The following is an 18327-nucleotide window of genomic DNA, read 5'->3' as shown; positions in this document are numbered from 1 at the left end:
GACTTTTATTTTTTATAAGATATATATATATATATATATATATATATATATATATATATATATATATATATATATATATGCCTATATATGGTTTATTATTATGCTTATAATAAGCCCTGTGTTTTCTCTGTCACATTGTGAAGTCTTGCCAGTTGTTACTCTGTGATTCTGAGCATTCTCCCTGGTTTTATGTCTCTTGGTTTTTGGATTTCTTGCTGTCTCTTGGATTACCCTTTTGCCTGAGTTTCCTGCCTTGTTGTTTGTTCGGATTGCTTGCCTGTGTTTTTGACCTGTTGGTCCTCAGTTGCTGGCACCTTGGCTTGAGGTGGTAGTTTTAGTATGTTGTGGAACTACTAGACTAGGGATGTGTATTGTAAATAGTTCATTTAGTTTTAGTTAGTTAAGTACTGAACCATCCAACCATATTTTTAATAATGGAGTCATTCAGAGCTTCCCAGAGCTCTCTGTCAAGCCTGCCCCCACAAGGTTCTCACACTGCCACCCCAGATGTTCCTGCCACTGGCATCCGGGCCCCAGACATCCATGTCACGGATACATCAGAGTTTTCAGTTATGGCTGCAGAGCTCCCTTTCTCAGCTGCTTTGGTCCCAGAGATATTGTCAGGGATGCACCTGTGAAAGGTTAATCAGGTTCCCCATTTCAGAGCGTTGCTGGTCCCAGAAGGCGTTTCACACTCCTGCTACAAAGGTTCCTGCCATGGGCAACTGGGTCCCAAAGATCCTGTCAGGACGGGTCCAGAAATCACTGTGAAGGGTGCCCTAAAGTTTCCTGACCCTGCTTCTCCAGAACCAGCTGAAGTCAGAGAGGTCAGAGTCACAGGCTATTGCCTGTGAGGTTACTTGACAGGGTATAGGGTTTATGGAGCAGCCTAGTTTCTGGCTCCAGCCTAAAGGTGTCCTGCTGCCGCCACCCAAGAACCCGCTATGGCTCCAGAGTTCTGTCATTGCAGCTCTAGTTGCATAACTTCCAAGGTTTCCCGATATGACTGACTGGGTCACACTGATGCCTGTCATGTCCACCACAAAGGTTCCTCTCATGCAGAGATTCATGCCACACCACCAAAAAGGTTCGAGCCGGGGATGTCCCTGTGTTTATTGTTGTAGCTTCACTCAGAGCTTGGTGTCGAAGGCTGTTCTGGTCCTAGAGGTTTCTGTCTCGACTGCATCAGAGGATCCTCAGTGTTTCTTGTCACCAGTGTGATTCCTCCATCAATACATTACACCTGTGTGCCACATTAAAACACAATGTGTTTAATGTATTATACTGTATTATTATGTAAGTTTACTATTCTTAAGTTTTAAAGGTTAAGAGAGGTTAAGCCTCTTGTTGTAACGGTTTACATTTATCCCTTTACCAGTCAACAGTGTGTTAATTTGAGTAATAAAGCCAGGTAAGTAGAAAAGGTCAGATACACCATTTAAAATTGTACCCAGCCTTTTCCAAGCTTTTCTAATGCTTGATGGAAATACCAGCATCTCAAGAACGTCTCATCTTTTTTTTTAAATTCTGGACACAGCACATTTTGCATTGCCGCATCCAAAAGTTTAGGCAGCTGACTTGCTGCTTTACTGCATTATCAAACTGAGCCTTTTCAGGCAGCTTTTGCACATGAAGGTACCTCACGAAACTGATTTCAGACAGGCTTCTGAGGCAACATAACAGTTTATTCATCTAACAAAATAGAGAAAGATTTGGTACTAACTAAGCAAGTATTTACCAAAATGATATTTAATTACCTGATTTCTCAGGTAAAAAAAAAAAAAATGTCGATTTACATTTTAAAATGTAAGTGTTTGGTTTCAACTGGTTTTAACTGAATATCTAATGTTACAAAAAAAAAAAAAAAACCCCACGATATTATTTTTAGTTTTACCATCGTACTTTGGAGGAGGATTCGATTCAGAACTACAAACATGAATACATGGGCGTTTAACATTTAACATTTTTATATTTTAAAATTAAAATCTTTTTAATTAAACATTTTACATACATATATATTTAAATTTCAATTTTAAAATAAATAAATAAATGAATAAAGTCTTTACCAAACCGAAACGCACTTTAATAAGCTTGCAAAAATTATTTATATTTTAGAGCTGTCGGGACGGATTTCGCGGGAAAATGCATACATACGTCAAATCGCGTGAGGGTGCAAATGTATAAGTGTACACTTTTAGTGTTCACACTACTTTGTTGGCAGGTGTACGTTATGGAAAACAGATCCACACCTGAACTCTGACACGTCTACAGTATATACTATAGTGTATGCGCGCTCTCTAGCGGAGAATCTGAGTTATAAGCTTGAGGACTCGGCTGTCGTAAGTATGCTTGTGAGCTCACGCGCATCCCGCCCTAGAGAAGATGTTTATGTTAAGAGCATTGTTACAGTTTAATGTTTTATGAAAACCTAATCCGCCATAAACAGTCAGTTCACATTATTTATGAGCCTCTTAAGATGTTGCTGCAATTATATATCTTACCATACTTTATACTGAGTGCATTATTTACCCACAAAAGCCATACTACAAATCTACAAATCCAAATTATGACAAAAAAGTTTAGAGCTAATTATGATTTAGATACTATAAATATCGAAATAAGGATGTTTTTGTCTCACACCAACGGCAAACTAATTGGTGGCTAGACGTGTTGACAATATTGCGTGTTTATTTGTTATTGTTTTAATGTACTGATTTGTGTCGCTGTGAGTTGGATGCGGATGGGAGGGGAAACTCTGAACTGACATATGAGAAAGAGTGGGAGAAAAAGAGGGGGTGAATCCTTCTCTCTTTTCAAAGCTGTAACAGTGGACGCCCACTTGCACATATTGCAGTTGCGTCTCATACATGAAGAGACTCACACCACAACCTTCAAAAGAATTAATCTGGAAAAACCTCCCTCAGTTCCACGATTGCTCAATAATGCTGCACGCTTATTTGTGAAACTTCAGCGGACACGCATGAGGATCAGAGCGATTTCAGGCTTTGATTCTATGAAGGAAATATGATGCTGAATTTATTATTTCAGAGCACATGTAAAGAGTGAATAATCCATCCGCAGTCTACTTCATCCAGGACGCCCTTCATCCAGCATGCTCACTGCGACTGTAGTATTTCTTCTCGTGGTGAGTACACAGTCTCCAACTCAGTGTGCAGCTCTAGAACTTTTTCTTGCTCTTGTCACACATGAGAAAGCGGAACATCATAGCAGACTATCAGTGAATGGAGACTGTCACTGAAAAAATAAGTCTGAATTGTGTCTCATGATTGTGTAAATTGTTTGAGATTGTAAGTTTTTTTTTTTTTTTAGTGAGTCATTTTGATTACACTTTGTACTCAGTATAATAATGCATTATAATCAGTCATAATAATCAGTTGTAATACTACATGATCAACACATAATATCTTGTCATGATGCATTCATACATTCATGCATGCATGCTGTAATGCTTTATAATTGTTTCTGAAAACATTAAATGCATTATTAAGTGTATAATAAGGCATTATGAACACTTTTAAGATCTAATGCATCATACAATGAGGCTTCAAGTTCTGTTCTTTATTTATATGATGAATAACCCTGATTATCTCGTTATGCCCACGTTGACAGACAGCACATTGTGTTCTTTCTCTTGTCTTACCAGCTAAAATGTAGCTATTTATAAAGCTAATTGTTATTTAGTTTGTGTGGGTGTGTTGAATGAGGGGTGTATGTGTGTGCTATTGAAGCAAAAGCAGTACCAATAATGATAGATAATTCATGAAGTACACCACATAACTTCAGTCACATTTGTAAGCTTAACTGCTTTATTTTTTTAATGTTTGTACCAATTTCCTGATAGAGACGTGTTGTGGTCACATGTCTTGTCTTGTTTCAGAACTGAAGCTACACCCATCTGAACGGCATGATGGGTGTGTGGGCAATAACTACTGTATGTCGCAGTCAGAGCGGGTGCCCTTCGTATTAGTGTCATTTTAATGGTAGCTGAATTACTGGTGGAAAGTTTTTCTTCCATAAAAGAAGTATACAAACATTTCTAAGCACTATAAATACAGAGTTCTGGCATGAAACTCTAGATGGCGCAGTCCGATAGGTCTAACTCAATCTGACCTAATTACATCATTATCACATGGCACAGCTGATTGGTTCTCTCCTGTATCAGTAGCCAATGAACTCACTGCTTAGCATTCAAATAAATGACCATAGGAGTTGCAGCTTGCTTCAGAAACCCTCCACCTTCCCCAGCTCCACCTGTATAGATCTGCTACGAGGTGATTTATGTATGCGATATGGGGGGTCGTAAGTATGCTTGTGAGCTCACGCGCATCCCGCCCTAGAGAAGATGTTTATGTTAAGAGCATTGTTACAGTTTAATGTTTTATGAAAACCTAATCCGCCATAAACAGTCAGTTCACATTATTTATGAGCCTCTTAAGATGTTGCTGCAATTATATATCTTACCATACTTTATACTGAGTGCATTATTTACCCACAAAAGCCATACTACAAATCTACAAATCCAAATTATGACAAAAAAGTTTAGAGCTAATTATGATTTAGATACTATAAATATCGAAATAAGGATGTTTTTGTCTCACACCAACGGCAAACTAATTGGTGGCTAGACGTGTTGACAATATTGCGTGTTTATTTGTTATTGTTTTAATGTACTGATTTGTGTCGCTGTGAGTTGGATGCGGATGGGAGGGGAAACTCTGAACTGACATATGAGAAAGAGTGGGAGAAAAAGAGGGGGTGAATCCTTCTCTCTTTTCAAAGCTGTATCAGTGGACGCCCACTTGCACATATTGCAGTTGCGTCTCATACATGAAGAGACTCACACCACAACCTTCAAAAGAATTAATCTGGAAAAACCTCCCTCAGTTCCACGATTGCTCAATAATGCTGCACGCTTATTTGTGAAACTTCAGCGGACACGCATGAGGATCAGAGCGATTTCAGGCTTTGATTCTATGAAGGAAATATGATGCTGAATTTATTATTTCAGAGCACATGTAAAGAGTGAATAATCCATCCGCAGTCTACTTCATCCAGGACGCCCTTCATCCAGCATGCTCACTGCGACTGTAGTATTTCTTCTCGTGGTGAGTACACAGTCTCCAACTCAGTGTGCAGCTCTAGAACTTTTTCTTGCTCTTGTCACACATGAGAAAGCGGAACATCATAGCAGACTATCAGTGAATGGAGACTGTCACTGAAAAAATAAGTCTGAATTGTGTCTCATGATTGTGTAAATTGTTTGAGATTGTAAGTTTTTTTTTTTTTTTAGTGAGTCATTTTGATTACACTTTGTACTCAGTATAATAATGCATTATAATCAGTCATAATAATCAGTTGTAATACTACATGATCAACACATAATATCTTGTCATGATGCATTCATACATTCATGCATGCATGCTGTAATGCTTTATAATTGTTTCTGAAAACATTAAATGCATTATTAAGTGTATAATAAGGCATTATGAACACTTTTAAGATCTAATGCATCATACAATGAGGCTTCAAGTTCTGTTCTTTATTTATATGATGAATAACCCTGATTATCTCGTTATGCCCACGTTGACAGACAGCACATTGTGTTCTTTCTCTTGTCTTACCAGCTAAAATGTAGCTATTTATAAAGCTAATTGTTATTTAGTTTGTGTGGGTGTGTTGAATGAGGGGTGTATGTGTGTGCTATTGAAGCAAAAGCAGTACCAATAATGATAGATAATTCATGAAGTACACCACATAACTTCAGTCACATTTGTAAGCTTAACTGCTTTATTTTTTTAATGTTTGTACCAATTTCCTGATAGAGACGTGTTGTGGTCACATGTCTTGTCTTGTTTCAGAACTGAAGCTACACCCATCTGAACGGCATGATGGGTGTGTGGGCAATAACTACTGTATGTCGCAGTCAGAGCGGGTGCCCTTCGTATTAGTGTCATTTTAATGGTAGCTGAATTACTGGTGGAAAGTTTTTCTTCCATAAAAGAAGTATACAAACATTTCTAAGCACTATAAATACAGAGTTCTGGCATGAAACTCTAGATGGCGCAGTCCGATAGGTCTAACTCAATCTGACCTAATTACATCATTATCACATGGCACAGCTGATTGGTTCTCTCCTGTATCAGTAGCCAATGAACTCACTGCTTAGCATTCAAATAAATGACCATAGGAGTTGCAGCTTGCTTCAGAAACCCTCCACCTTCCCCAGCTCCACCTGTATAGATCTGCTACGAGGTGATTTATGTATGCGATATGGGGGTTATTTGATGTATGTTATATTTGCAGCAGCAATATTTCTTACATGCTCACAGCAGCATGTTGTGGATGTATTGGCAGTAGCAAGTCTCAGTAGTTGCTCTGCTGTAGCAGCAGCGTAGCCGATCTATTCTGCCAAGACCAAATATATTAACATTGTCATGTACAATGCCAATCCCTCCGAGAGTTGTCATGACCGAACTAATTTTGGATACTTGCTTAGGAAGAAAATAAATGTTGTTGACACACTCACGAGATCTCAAGACCCACAGAGACCGTTTGCTGTGCCAGAAACCCAACATATAATGCAAATTTTATATGACATGAAATTTTCATTTGTTTTTCCATCTGTCTTAGACACACAAGTACAGATTTTGCAATTAATGAAGAAAATGCCCTCGCCCTTGCAAAAGTTATGTCCACAATACAGATGTATTCTTGGTGGTCGCTATGAGTGGTTGCTTACTGGCCCAACTTGAAAGATTCTTTGTGAGATTCTCGTCCATAGATAACTTCAAAAGAAAAATCTCTCAATAAATAAATAAAATAAAATAAAAAAATCATGAACATTTTAAAAATTGACTCTAAATGTAGTTGGAACTTGCCCTGTATTTCATTATGCAAAATGTCCTAACTTTTTATGATGTGATTCTAAAGGATTTACAGGCAGAGCATGTGGAAAAACTAAAAAGTTTTAAAATTAAAAGTAAAAATAGGTTCTTAATTCTCCTCTAGACTCATTGCTTCTGGAAAACACTGTAGATCATATAGCATTAAAACACAAACTAAAGCAAGCGAGAGAGAAAGAGATCCATTAGCTCCAGTATCCTCATTAGTGAGAGACAGCTTTACCAGAACAGTAGACGACTTTGAAATGTTGACGAGTGCCAACAGGCTATAAGGGTTAAGAGTTAAGTACATTCAAGCATACAAACAGCAGCTCTCTTTGTGACAGACAGAACAGAAGGGAGAAACATTCTGCAGAACTGACAAATACATCCATATGATATGCGTATCATATTTTTTGCCAATCATTCTTTGGTTATTCAATGTGCCAAATGTGTCAAGACATCTCCCTATAAATCACATAGGTGATAAAATGGTGTGAGTGTAAGTGCAGATTCTCAGTAAAATAAAGGAGAACTTTGGCATACTTGTCATTCCTGTTCCTATCTACACCTGTACCTTTTTCAGAAACATCACTATTACTATTGCTCGCCTCATACTAAGGGTTAGTGATTTGAGGGTTAGTGACACCTAAAATCAAGCATCTCATCGCACTTATAGTTTTCACCAGGCAGATTAATAAATGCATCATAATTTTGTGGGGGAAAAAAAAGAAATGAATACATTTAGCAGGCAAGGAGGACACATTTGTGATCAAAAGTGCCATTAACGACATTTGTAATGTTACAAAAGATTTATATTTCAAATAAATGCTGTTCTTTTGAACTTTCTATTTATTAAAGATAATCCTTAAAAAAATTAATCACGGTTTCCACTAAAATATGAAGCAGAACTGTTGTTAACGTTGATGATAATAAGAGCCATTATTGAGAATTGAGCACATATAATAAAGGATAATAATTGAGCACCAAATCAGCATTTTAGAATGATTTCTGAAAGATCATGTGACACTGAAGACTGGAGTAATGGTATGGAAAATGTAGCTTTAACATCACAGAAATAGATTTCATTTAAATATATATTTAAATAGAAAACAGATATTTTAAATTGTAATAATATTTCACAGTATTACTGTTTTACCTTAGTGAGCATAAGATAAGTTTTTTCAAGAGCATTATTAAAATCTTAATTATTCCAAACTTTTGAATGGTGGTGTAATTTTATGTAATTAATAATTAATAATAATATTAATTATATTAATATTTTATAGTTCTTGTATATACTAAATGATCATATCCCTATAATAAATACATTTTTATAATGTATAATAATAATAATAATTATTATTTTTGTATTATTTTATAATAATAATACTAGAGCTGTCTCTTGAGTTAGCGATCACATAGCAAAGTGCCAAAAAACACTCAACACATGGTGGTGATTTTTGCAAGGCAAGCACCACTCATATATCTTCAGAAAATGTAAAACACTACTCTAAAATTTGACAGACAAATGTTGTTGATGAATGCATTTCATTAGGACCACTCTTAGCAGTATGATTAATGAAAGTCAACATGTTCTGAAACGCTACAGATTGTATCTACTTAAACAGCGCTGCACGAGTTACAGCAGCTTGGCCGCCTGTCAGGATGATTGTGATTGCAAACAGGTTCTATGACATGCATCGTTGTTTGTGACCCTTTGCACAATTCTACAAACATGGTAATCAAGGAACCTCATAATTGCGCACAGATTGTGTGATGGGCAAATCTCTATAGTTATCTCTTTGAGTCATGGGCTGCTGAACTTTTGGGGGTTGTGGAACTTTACCTGAGTTGGAATGCTCCTGTAGGGTTGTGTTTGTGTTTTTATGTGAGCAAGGAGGAGGAGGAGGAGGAGGAGGTTGCCCCATGCCAGGGGGTAATGAGGGACAGGTAGAAACGAAGGGAATGTTAATTTGTGCTTTCCCAACCTCCTCTTCTTCTCACTCAGCTCTGTCACTACTCCAGCTGACTCACAAACGCCTTGGGGGGGGATCATCAAATCTGTCTTTCTTTAACTCTTTATCTCTGTCTTTCTTCTCACTCTTTTAAACGTCATTCCTTACACTTGTGTCAAACGTCGTTATTCTGACAGCCACACACTCAGCCAGTCAACTTTAGGCATTCTTGTTACACCCTCAGACGTCAGTTATGCAACAGCTGCTTTATTTTAAGGCTTATGCTGCCTTCAAGTTACGTTGGAAAATCTTATTTATGGGATACACACCTGAATTGCATGGATTTAGAAAAAGGGAACCACCATTTCTTATCATGAGAATAATAAAATGCATAAAGCATTCCTAAATGCTGTTAATAATTTTGTTTATATAATGAAGTTTAAAAAAAAAATGGTCACATTGTGAGATATTAAGTCGCAACCACAAGATCACAATAACAAGAAAAAGGTCACAATTGTAAGCCATAGAGTGACACTGCAAGATATTAAGTCACATTTGTGAGAAAGAAAAAATTGCAATTGGGAGATAGTCACAATTCTAAGAATTAAAGTTATAATTACAAGATGTAAAGTCTTTAAATCTAAGGCAAAAACGCATAGAACTGCCATAGAATTTAAAACTCTAATTTACATAAATTAGAGAATTTAAAACTCTAATTTACATTTCCAAGAACCTTTTTATAAACGATTACCACAGAAATTTGTCACGTTTCATGAATGAGTTCCCTAATGCACATCATTTGCTTTTCATTCTGCTGCACTAGTGCTAAAACCCTTCCTATGTTTATTAGTAAGAAAAATAATTAATTTTTTTTATTTTTTATTTGAGTACAAAGTAGGGACTTCCAAGAATGACTTATAGGCATCATCAATTTTTTGTTATTTTACCTTGTAAACGTTAATACAAATCTTTGGACAAGAGGCACGTGGTGAAACACAGAATGGCTCTGTTCAGCTGCCATATTTATGCTGTACCCGTCAATCACACAGTCTGATGGATGTTCAAATGAAAGGCTGTTGTGAGAGAATTGAATTCAGGTTAAACAGTCCATGAAGATTTACTGTATATGAGGATAAAATCTGGTAAAACGCATTTATTCCCTTTTGAGGCTCTCTGATCTCTCCAAAGCAATGCTGTTGATAGGCAGCATCAGACATAATCAGGACTAAATATTGCAACAAGTCTTGTTACACAAATAGTATTTTTGGCTCTGAGTCTGTGTGGGAAGTTGTCAGTTTCGGTGATTGCATCCCCTGGAGATAGACTCAACCAAAGCAAAGGCATGGACATAGCAAAGTGCCAAAAAACACTCAACACATGGTGGTGATTTTTGCAAGGCAAGCACCACTCATATATCTTCAGAAAATGTAAAACACTACTCTAAAATTTGACAGACAAATGTTGTTGATGAATGCATTTCATTAGGACCACTCTTAGCAGTATGATTAATGAAAGTCAACATGTTCTGAAACGCTACAGATTGTATCTACTTAAACAGCGCTGCACGAGTTACAGCAGCTTGGCCGCCTGTCAGGATGATTGTGATTGCAAACAGGTTCTATGACATGCATCGTTGTTTGTGACCCTTTGCACAATTCTACAAACATGGTAATCAAGGAACCTCATAATTGCGCACAGATTGTGTGATGGGCAAATCTCTATAGTTATCTCTTTGAGTCATGGGCTGCTGAACTTTTGGGGGTTGTGGAACTTTACCTGAGTTGGAATGCTCCTGTAGGGTTGTGTTTGTGTTTTTATGTGAGCAAGGAGGAGGAGGAGGAGGAGGAGGTTGCCCCATGCCAGGGGGTAATGAGGGACAGGTAGAAACGAAGGGAATGTTAATTTGTGCTTTCCCAACCTCCTCTTCTTCTCACTCAGCTCTGTCACTACTCCAGCTGACTCACAAACGCCTTGGGGGGGGATCATCAAATCTGTCTTTCTTTAACTCTTTATCTCTGTCTTTCTTCTCACTCTTTTAAACGTCATTCCTTACACTTGTGTCAAACGTCGTTATTCTGACAGCCACACACTCAGCCAGTCAACTTTAGGCATTCTTGTTACACCCTCAGACGTCAGTTATGCAACAGCTGCTTTATTTTAAGGCTTATGCTGCCTTCAAGTTACGTTGGAAAATCTTATTTATGGGATACACACCTGAATTGCATGGATTTAGAAAAAGGGAACCACCATTTCTTATCATGAGAATAATAAAATGCATAAAGCATTCCTAAATGCTGTTAATAATTTTGTTTATATAATGAAGTTTAAAAAAAAAATGGTCACATTGTGAGATATTAAGTCGCAACCACAAGATCACAATAACAAGAAAAAGGTCACAATTGTAAGCCATAGAGTGACACTGCAAGATATTAAGTCACATTTGTGAGAAAGAAAAAATTGCAATTGGGAGATAGTCACAATTCTAAGAATTAAAGTTATAATTACAAGATGTAAAGTCTTTAAATCTAAGGCAAAAACGCATAGAACTGCCATAGAATTTAAAACTCTAATTTACATTTCCAAGAACCTTTTTATAAACGATTACCACAGAAATTTGTCACGTTTCATGAATGAGTTCCCTAATGCACATCCTTTGCTTTTCATTCTGCTGCACTAGTGCTAAAACTCTTCCTATGTTTATTAGTAAGAAAAATAATTAATTTTTTTATATTTTATTTGAGTACAAAGTAGGGACTTCCAAGAATGACTTATAGGCATCATCAATTTTTTGTTATTTTACCTTGTGAACGTAAATAAAAATCTTTGGACAAGAGGCACGTGGTGAAACACAGAATGGCTCTGTTCAGCTGCCATATTTATGCTGTACCCGTCAATCACACAGTCTGATGGATGTTCAAATGAAAGGCTGTTGTGAGAGAATTGAATTCAGGTTAAACAGTCCATGAAGATTTACTGTATATGAGGATAAAATCTGGTAAAACGCATTTATTCCCTTTTGAGGCTCTCTGATCTCTCCAAAGCAATGCTGTTGATAGGCAGCATCAGACATAATCAGGACTAAATATTGCAACAAGTCTTGTTACACAAATAGTATTTTTGGCTCTGAGTCTGTGTGGGAAGTTGTCAGTTTCGGTGATTGCATCCCCTGGAGATAGACTCAACCAAAGCAAAGGCATGGGAGTGGGAAACGTCTGAATGGTCACTGGTTTCACGTCTATGACTATCTGTTCAAAATGTTATGATTTATGAGAAGTATGATTTAATTGCTATCTCTCATGTTGTAAAGCTGTAATATTAGGTTAGCTCACAATGCGGATGCTACACTAACTTCTACCAGTATTTAAACTGTAGTTATAATACTTAAAGCTGAAGTCATTTCTGTGCCACTTGCAGCAACAACACAATTGCAAAAATAAGGATAGTTTCCCAGTCACTCTTACTGGTCCTGCTATTGTTCAGACAAAAAGGAAATCCCGCCTCAAACAAATACCATTGGTCGATCCAAAAGCTGACATGTCGGACCATTCAAAGAAACAGTACCATAGTGTTTTATTTTATAAGACATGAAATTGCTTAATAAGTGCTGTTTTTTTTCATCTGTAGGCATATTTCCTATTTAGGCAGGAATTTGGTGAATCAAAGGGATTGTCCTTTTTAAAAATTAGTCAATAAACTTTAGTTTATGTTATAGTCATGTAATATAAAATATATAATAAAGTAATAAAATGCTTTCTTACTTGCTATTGGTAGTCAGAGGCTGGTGGTACAGTATTAAGGTGCAGTCACATTAGTGAAGCTTTGGTGAAATTTCATTGGCAAAGTAGATCCATTGTCCATTGTCAATAGTGTAGCGATTCATGAAGCACCAGGCAGCTTCATATTGGTAAACCCGGCGAATTGCATGTTTAAAGTTCAGAAAATTTCATAACGTAATAATGTTATAACAATTAAACTGTCTTATGGAAAAAGTAAAAAAAAAAAAAGCAAATGAAAAGTAAATAAAAATGTTTAAAAAGTCACACTTTGAGATATAAAGAGAGAAAATGTTACCGTTACGATGTCACAATAATGAGAAAAAAGTCGTAATTATGAGAATTAAAGCTACAACTGCAAGATATACAGCCACAGATACATTTTTAATGTTTTATTCTGAGGCAGAAACAGAATTCAATAGAATTGAAACCTGTAATTTACAGAAGAACATTTTATGAAAAATTAACAAAAAAATTGTTCTGCTCACGTTTCATTAATGAGGCCCATAATGTGCATCCTTTGCTTTTCATTTTGCTGTGCTAGTAGAAAAATAAGTTGTTTTTACATTTTATTTTTGCCAAATTCACAACACACAACTTTTTAAACTTAAGTGCAAAGTATGGGGCTTCCAAAAATGACTTTGAGATGAAAATGCTTGCAATTGTGAGATATAAAGTGACTTTGCAAAATATGAAGTTACAATTGCGAGATACTAGGTTACAGTTAAAAGAAAAATTGTAAAGTTCAACAAACTTGAATCTGATGTGTAATCCACATTCACAGAATTTTGCTGAAAAATGGAAATAATGGAAATAACGGCAGATCTTTTCTTCCTTATTGTGACGTACGTCCTAGTGGAATTTTTTTTTAAATGCACGTGTTTCATTCACGTTGAATTTTCTTTTCATGCCAACTTTAATTGTACCCTCTTTCTCTCTATCTCTATAGGGCGAAGTCTTGTCTACACAGGACTCATGTCCTTCAGGGGCATTCACGACCAGTGGGGAGTGCTGCAAACAATGCCCACCTGGGGAAGGGATGGTGAAGCCTTGTGGAGTGATACAGACAGTGTGTGAACCGTGTCTTGACAGTGAGTATCCACAGAGATGTTGGCCGCAGCGTTGCTAAAATGAAGCAGCTGCCTTATTTAAAATGCCATTTCCTGTGCTGAACTCTCACTTGAGGGGAGGCAAAGGGCTTTTGAGCTGTGAACGGTAATTAGTAATTAAAGGGGAAATGCTTTTAGGAAATGAGACTTGACGAAACATTGTCTGGAGAGCTCAGAGACCAATCTGAGTGTTTTCATTCACTCACAGCTCTAAGTGAGATTAATTAAGGCAAAATCCAGTGGTACATGCATTTGTTGTACTGGCAGGGTCACGTAACAGAGTGTTTGTACCAAGGCTTGGGGGATAGATTTTTTTTTACGGAGGCTGGTCCTGAGCCAAGGCTTGGTCCAGAGCTTGGCAGAATCCCACCACTTCCAAGAATCCCACCATCTCCCACATGTCTGTTTGCATTATCCAGCTGAGCAAGACAAGATAGGAGAAGAGAGATAAATGGAAATAAGGTAGCCAGAAATGTGATCAAAAATAGTCATCTTTTAGTACGTACAGTATTTATGTAGAGTTTCATGCCTCCTTAAAAAAAAAAAAAAAACTGTAAATATGTAAATATATATATATATATATATATATATATATGGTAACACGGTAACACTTTAGAATAGGGACCAATTCTCACTATATAACTAGTTGCTTATTAGCATGCCTATTATTAACACATTGGCTGTTTATTAATACTTATAAAGCACATATTAATGCCTTATTCTACATCCCTAATCCTACCCAATACCTAAACTTAACAACTACCTTACTAACTATTAATAAACAGCAAATTAGGAGTTTATTGAGGCACAAGTCATAATGAATGTTAATAGCGAGAATTGGACCTTAAAATACGGCGTGACCGGTAACACTTTACAATAAGGTTCATTAGTTAACAGTAGTTAACTGTATTAGTTAATATGAACCAAGCATGAGCAATACTTCTACAGCATTTCAACATTTACTAATACATTATTAAAATCAAAAGTTGTATTTGTTAACATTAGTTAATGCACTGTGAACTAACATGAACAAACAATGAATAACTGTTAATACAGTTAACTAATAACTACTTAATACACTAACTAATGTTAACAAATGATACCTTATTGTATAGTGTTACTATACAATAATAGTCATTCACTACAACCCTAAACATTCTTTCTTCTGTAATTCCCATCTCTTCGCCAGGCCTTCCCTAAGGGCCTGTGCTGGGATCTGCGTTCCTCATCCATCAACTTAACCATTAGGTGCTGAAAACCCCAAACTGTTCCTTTCACAGCCTCATAAGTCACCTAATGCTGCTTGACAGCACTTCAGCAATAATGTGTTGACATGTAAAAGTAGCATTTGGGATGGTACTGGAATGAAAACAGCTGTTTAAGAAGTGATTATTTAAGCTAACTGGCCCATATTAATTCCTGACACTTAAGCGCTGTGTAATGTCAAAGAACCAGGTGTGTATATTCACCACTTACCTCCACACAAGGTCAATACCTTCTCTATCAAAGAAAAAAAAAGAAAAAGAAAAGAATTCAGTGTCCTGACAAGCCCAACACAGCAACATTGGCTCAACCAATGGTGTGAGTTTAGGATGTAGCTATCAGCTCTACAGCACAATAACATTATTTATGGGTGACTCTGTAAAGCGGATGGCTCCACCCAGTTACCTTCCGATTAATGTTACCGCCTGTAGCCCGCAGGGAGATTCTGAAGTTAACCTTCATGTGCCTTCTGTTTACTTGCAGTTGTCGCTACAGGCTCCCATTATTGAACTTTAGATGAATTCATGACTCTTTAGCTTTGGTATTTAGCAAACTTTTGTTGATAATTCTAATGCTGGAACTCTGACGTAGTGATTTTACAGAGTGAATGGTAAACATTATCATAGTTTAGTTTAATATGATAAGACATTTATGATTAAAATATATTTTGGGTTCACTTGTGAAAAACAAGTGTGCTTAATTGTGCTGAATGTAAACTTAAGAGTACTTAAAATTTTAAAAGTATGTTTAAAAAATGTATTTAAAGATAATATAATATTACTGAAATAAAAGGCCACTTAAGTGTACTTAGATTACACTTTCATGACTTTCTTATCACACTTAAGTACATTTTTAAAAAGTAATGTCATATTAATAAGGTCAAATAAAAAGTTTGACCTTAAAGTATATTTAACATCTTTAAAGAAGTATACTTTGATGTGTTGACTAAAATACTAAATTGCAACTTAATCATTACAAATGTGTAATTGTAAATTTATTTAAATACATGACATACAGGTTTCAATAGAAGTGACAACTTATATTTTAGTTACCATAAATGTGTTCACATAAATGCTGTTCACTTTAACCATATTTCAATATATAAGACAATAATAGTAATTCTGAAATTACATATAAAATTATACAGTCCTACATAAAGATTTAAAATCCTAATTAAGTGGGTCCAAAAAACAACAACAACTCAACACTGAAACAAACTGAATTAATTGCATTTAATATAAATTTAAACTATAATACATTTTCATTTAATTGCAAATAACATGCAATTCAGTGTCCAAAAACATTACATTCAGTTTACATTTAAGTATTCTTTTAATGCATATTATATACTGTAGTAAGTATTTGTTGTCTGAGTATGTTAAAGTGTACTTCTTCACAAGGGTTATGTAGTTTGGGTTATGGGTGTGCTAAAATTGCTCAGCTGAATTTTAAAAGTCAGCTTGGTGTAGGTGTAAATGTTAAAGATGTACTTGGTAACTGTATGAAATCCAATCTGAATACACTCTAAATGTTAAACTATGACTTTGTTGACGTTATTTAATGACTTTATGTGACTTTCTTTTTTTTTAACCACATCATAGTAACAGATCAGAGTTTCTTGCAAAGAATGAAGCTATTGTTTCTATTCACTCAACAGTAAATAGTTGACGCATTAACACATTGATTTAGCGAAAGTTAAAAAAAACCTCTTTCAATTAATTTGAGTTCATACAAGCTGCTTGCATAATAATATAATATGTTATATTAATAGTTTTAAATGAGGAAAAGCATGTCACACCTCAGGACATGTCAACTTTCATTATTCATCCAATAAGTACATTTTGAGTAATTATTGTGTACAAGTTAATTCAGACGTTTTGCATTGAAAAAAAAGTGCATCAAGTGGTAATATCTAAATTAACTGTTTTTTAAAATAGTTCAATAAAAAAGAATAATAAATAACAATAAATAATACATTTCTGAATCAATCACATCCAGTTGCAACCAACAAAAATATTTTTTTCCGGGGTTAGATCAAGTAGAAATAGCTCTTAAAGCTAAATAATTTCAGGATCATTATTTATTTTTTGGCTAATAATATCTATATCGCACAAGCTATTAATAACCCATTTCGGTTGAACACAACTTCAAACATGTCTTCAGTCTCATATCTACTGTTTTGCATCTGAAGACATGACTATTATCAGCTATATTTTTTAAGACCATAGTTATCATATTATATTACCAGTTCATACTAAAATAGTAAATTATGTACTGTCAGGGTATGTGTCCTTTTTTTGGAAACTGCAAAACAAAAGCTATTGACAGAACGTTACCGCAGCACTTTAGTCCTAATGTTGATTGGCACATACACTCCATGACTTGTACAGTTGAGAACACCCCCACACATCGTCCGTCTGTCATAATGCATAGACATGCATTATTGATGGCTAGCATTATGCTAATGGATCTCAAAGGGCAGAGATCAGGAGAAGAGTATACAGACTCAGAGGTAGACAGGCTGAGTGGACGGGATTTCATTTGCAGGAAATGCGCAGATTACCCATCACAGTCTCCTAAATAAAGCCCCAATAACTGGCCCCCCAGAAGCCAGCACATTACCCTGTTATCATTAGGGCCATTAGTAGCTCAAGCACACAGGGGAACCCATAATGTGCCATTCTATTTGTCCAGCACAAAGACACAATAACATTTCATCCACTTCGATAGCCAGATGTAAGGATAACTATGGCATTAGTGTGGTATCTTTCTCTCTGCCACTGTCTGGTCACTGCTTCTATGAATATCCTGCCAGTGGCATATAGTGAAACACTTGATATGGTATGGGACACTGGGGCAATGTGCCATAAAGAGGGGCCAGCCACAAGAGTTGTGCTGTTTCACAAACACACACTCATACACATACATGGACAAAATAGCTTCCTGAATAATTTAGTGATAGCTAGACCTCTATCCACTAATATATCTGAATAGGATGGAGGATGGGAATACAATACCATAAGCATGCAGCATTAGATATTTGCTCTCCACTCTTTGCAATATTGACATAATATATCATAATTTCTTCTGGTAGCTTCCTGTAGATTCTAGATAACTATGAGAGTACATGTGGTCAAAATATGACTCATGACTTTCTTTCACCCTTTTTCCTAAAACTAAGTATTTTTTAATATGGCCCATTTTCCGGAAGCTGTGTCATTCTATGAAATGGTGCCATTTAGTATTTCAGAAAGCAGATTTAGAAATCATATTTTTCCACCTCGGCTCCAAAGTGCTAGGTCCATAACTGCCATAGATATTG

General features: G+C 36.0%; 1 protein-coding gene across 2 annotated transcripts in view; it reads left to right on the top strand.

Annotated features, from left to right (window-relative positions):
- Nucleotides 1-2866: 2866 nt before the first annotated feature.
- The window catches only part of LOC107560558 (tumor necrosis factor receptor superfamily member 16-like), a 37733-nt gene continuing 22272 nt past the window's right edge, over nt 2867-18327 (top strand). Inside the window, exons 1-2 of one of the 2 annotated variants that reach the window (XM_016244775.1) lie at nt 2867-3145; nt 13583-13724. In XM_016244775.1, coding sequence (XP_016100261.1) covers nt 3113-3145; nt 13583-13724 — 175 coding nt within the window. In that variant the 5' untranslated portion in view covers nt 2867-3112. Of the gene's footprint in view, nt 3146-4847; nt 5127-13582; nt 13725-18327 lie in introns of those variants that run through there. The other variant, XM_016244774.1, reaches the window with a different exon arrangement.

This window comes from Sinocyclocheilus grahami, unplaced genomic scaffold (assembly GCF_001515645.1).
Source record: "Sinocyclocheilus grahami isolate Dianchi unplaced genomic scaffold, SAMN03320097.WGS_v1.1 scaffold733.1, whole genome shotgun sequence".
Taxonomy (NCBI): Eukaryota; Metazoa; Chordata; class Actinopteri; order Cypriniformes; family Cyprinidae; genus Sinocyclocheilus; species Sinocyclocheilus grahami.
Note: the sequence above shows the minus strand (reverse complement) of the source record. Positions and strands in the feature narration are given on the sequence as shown.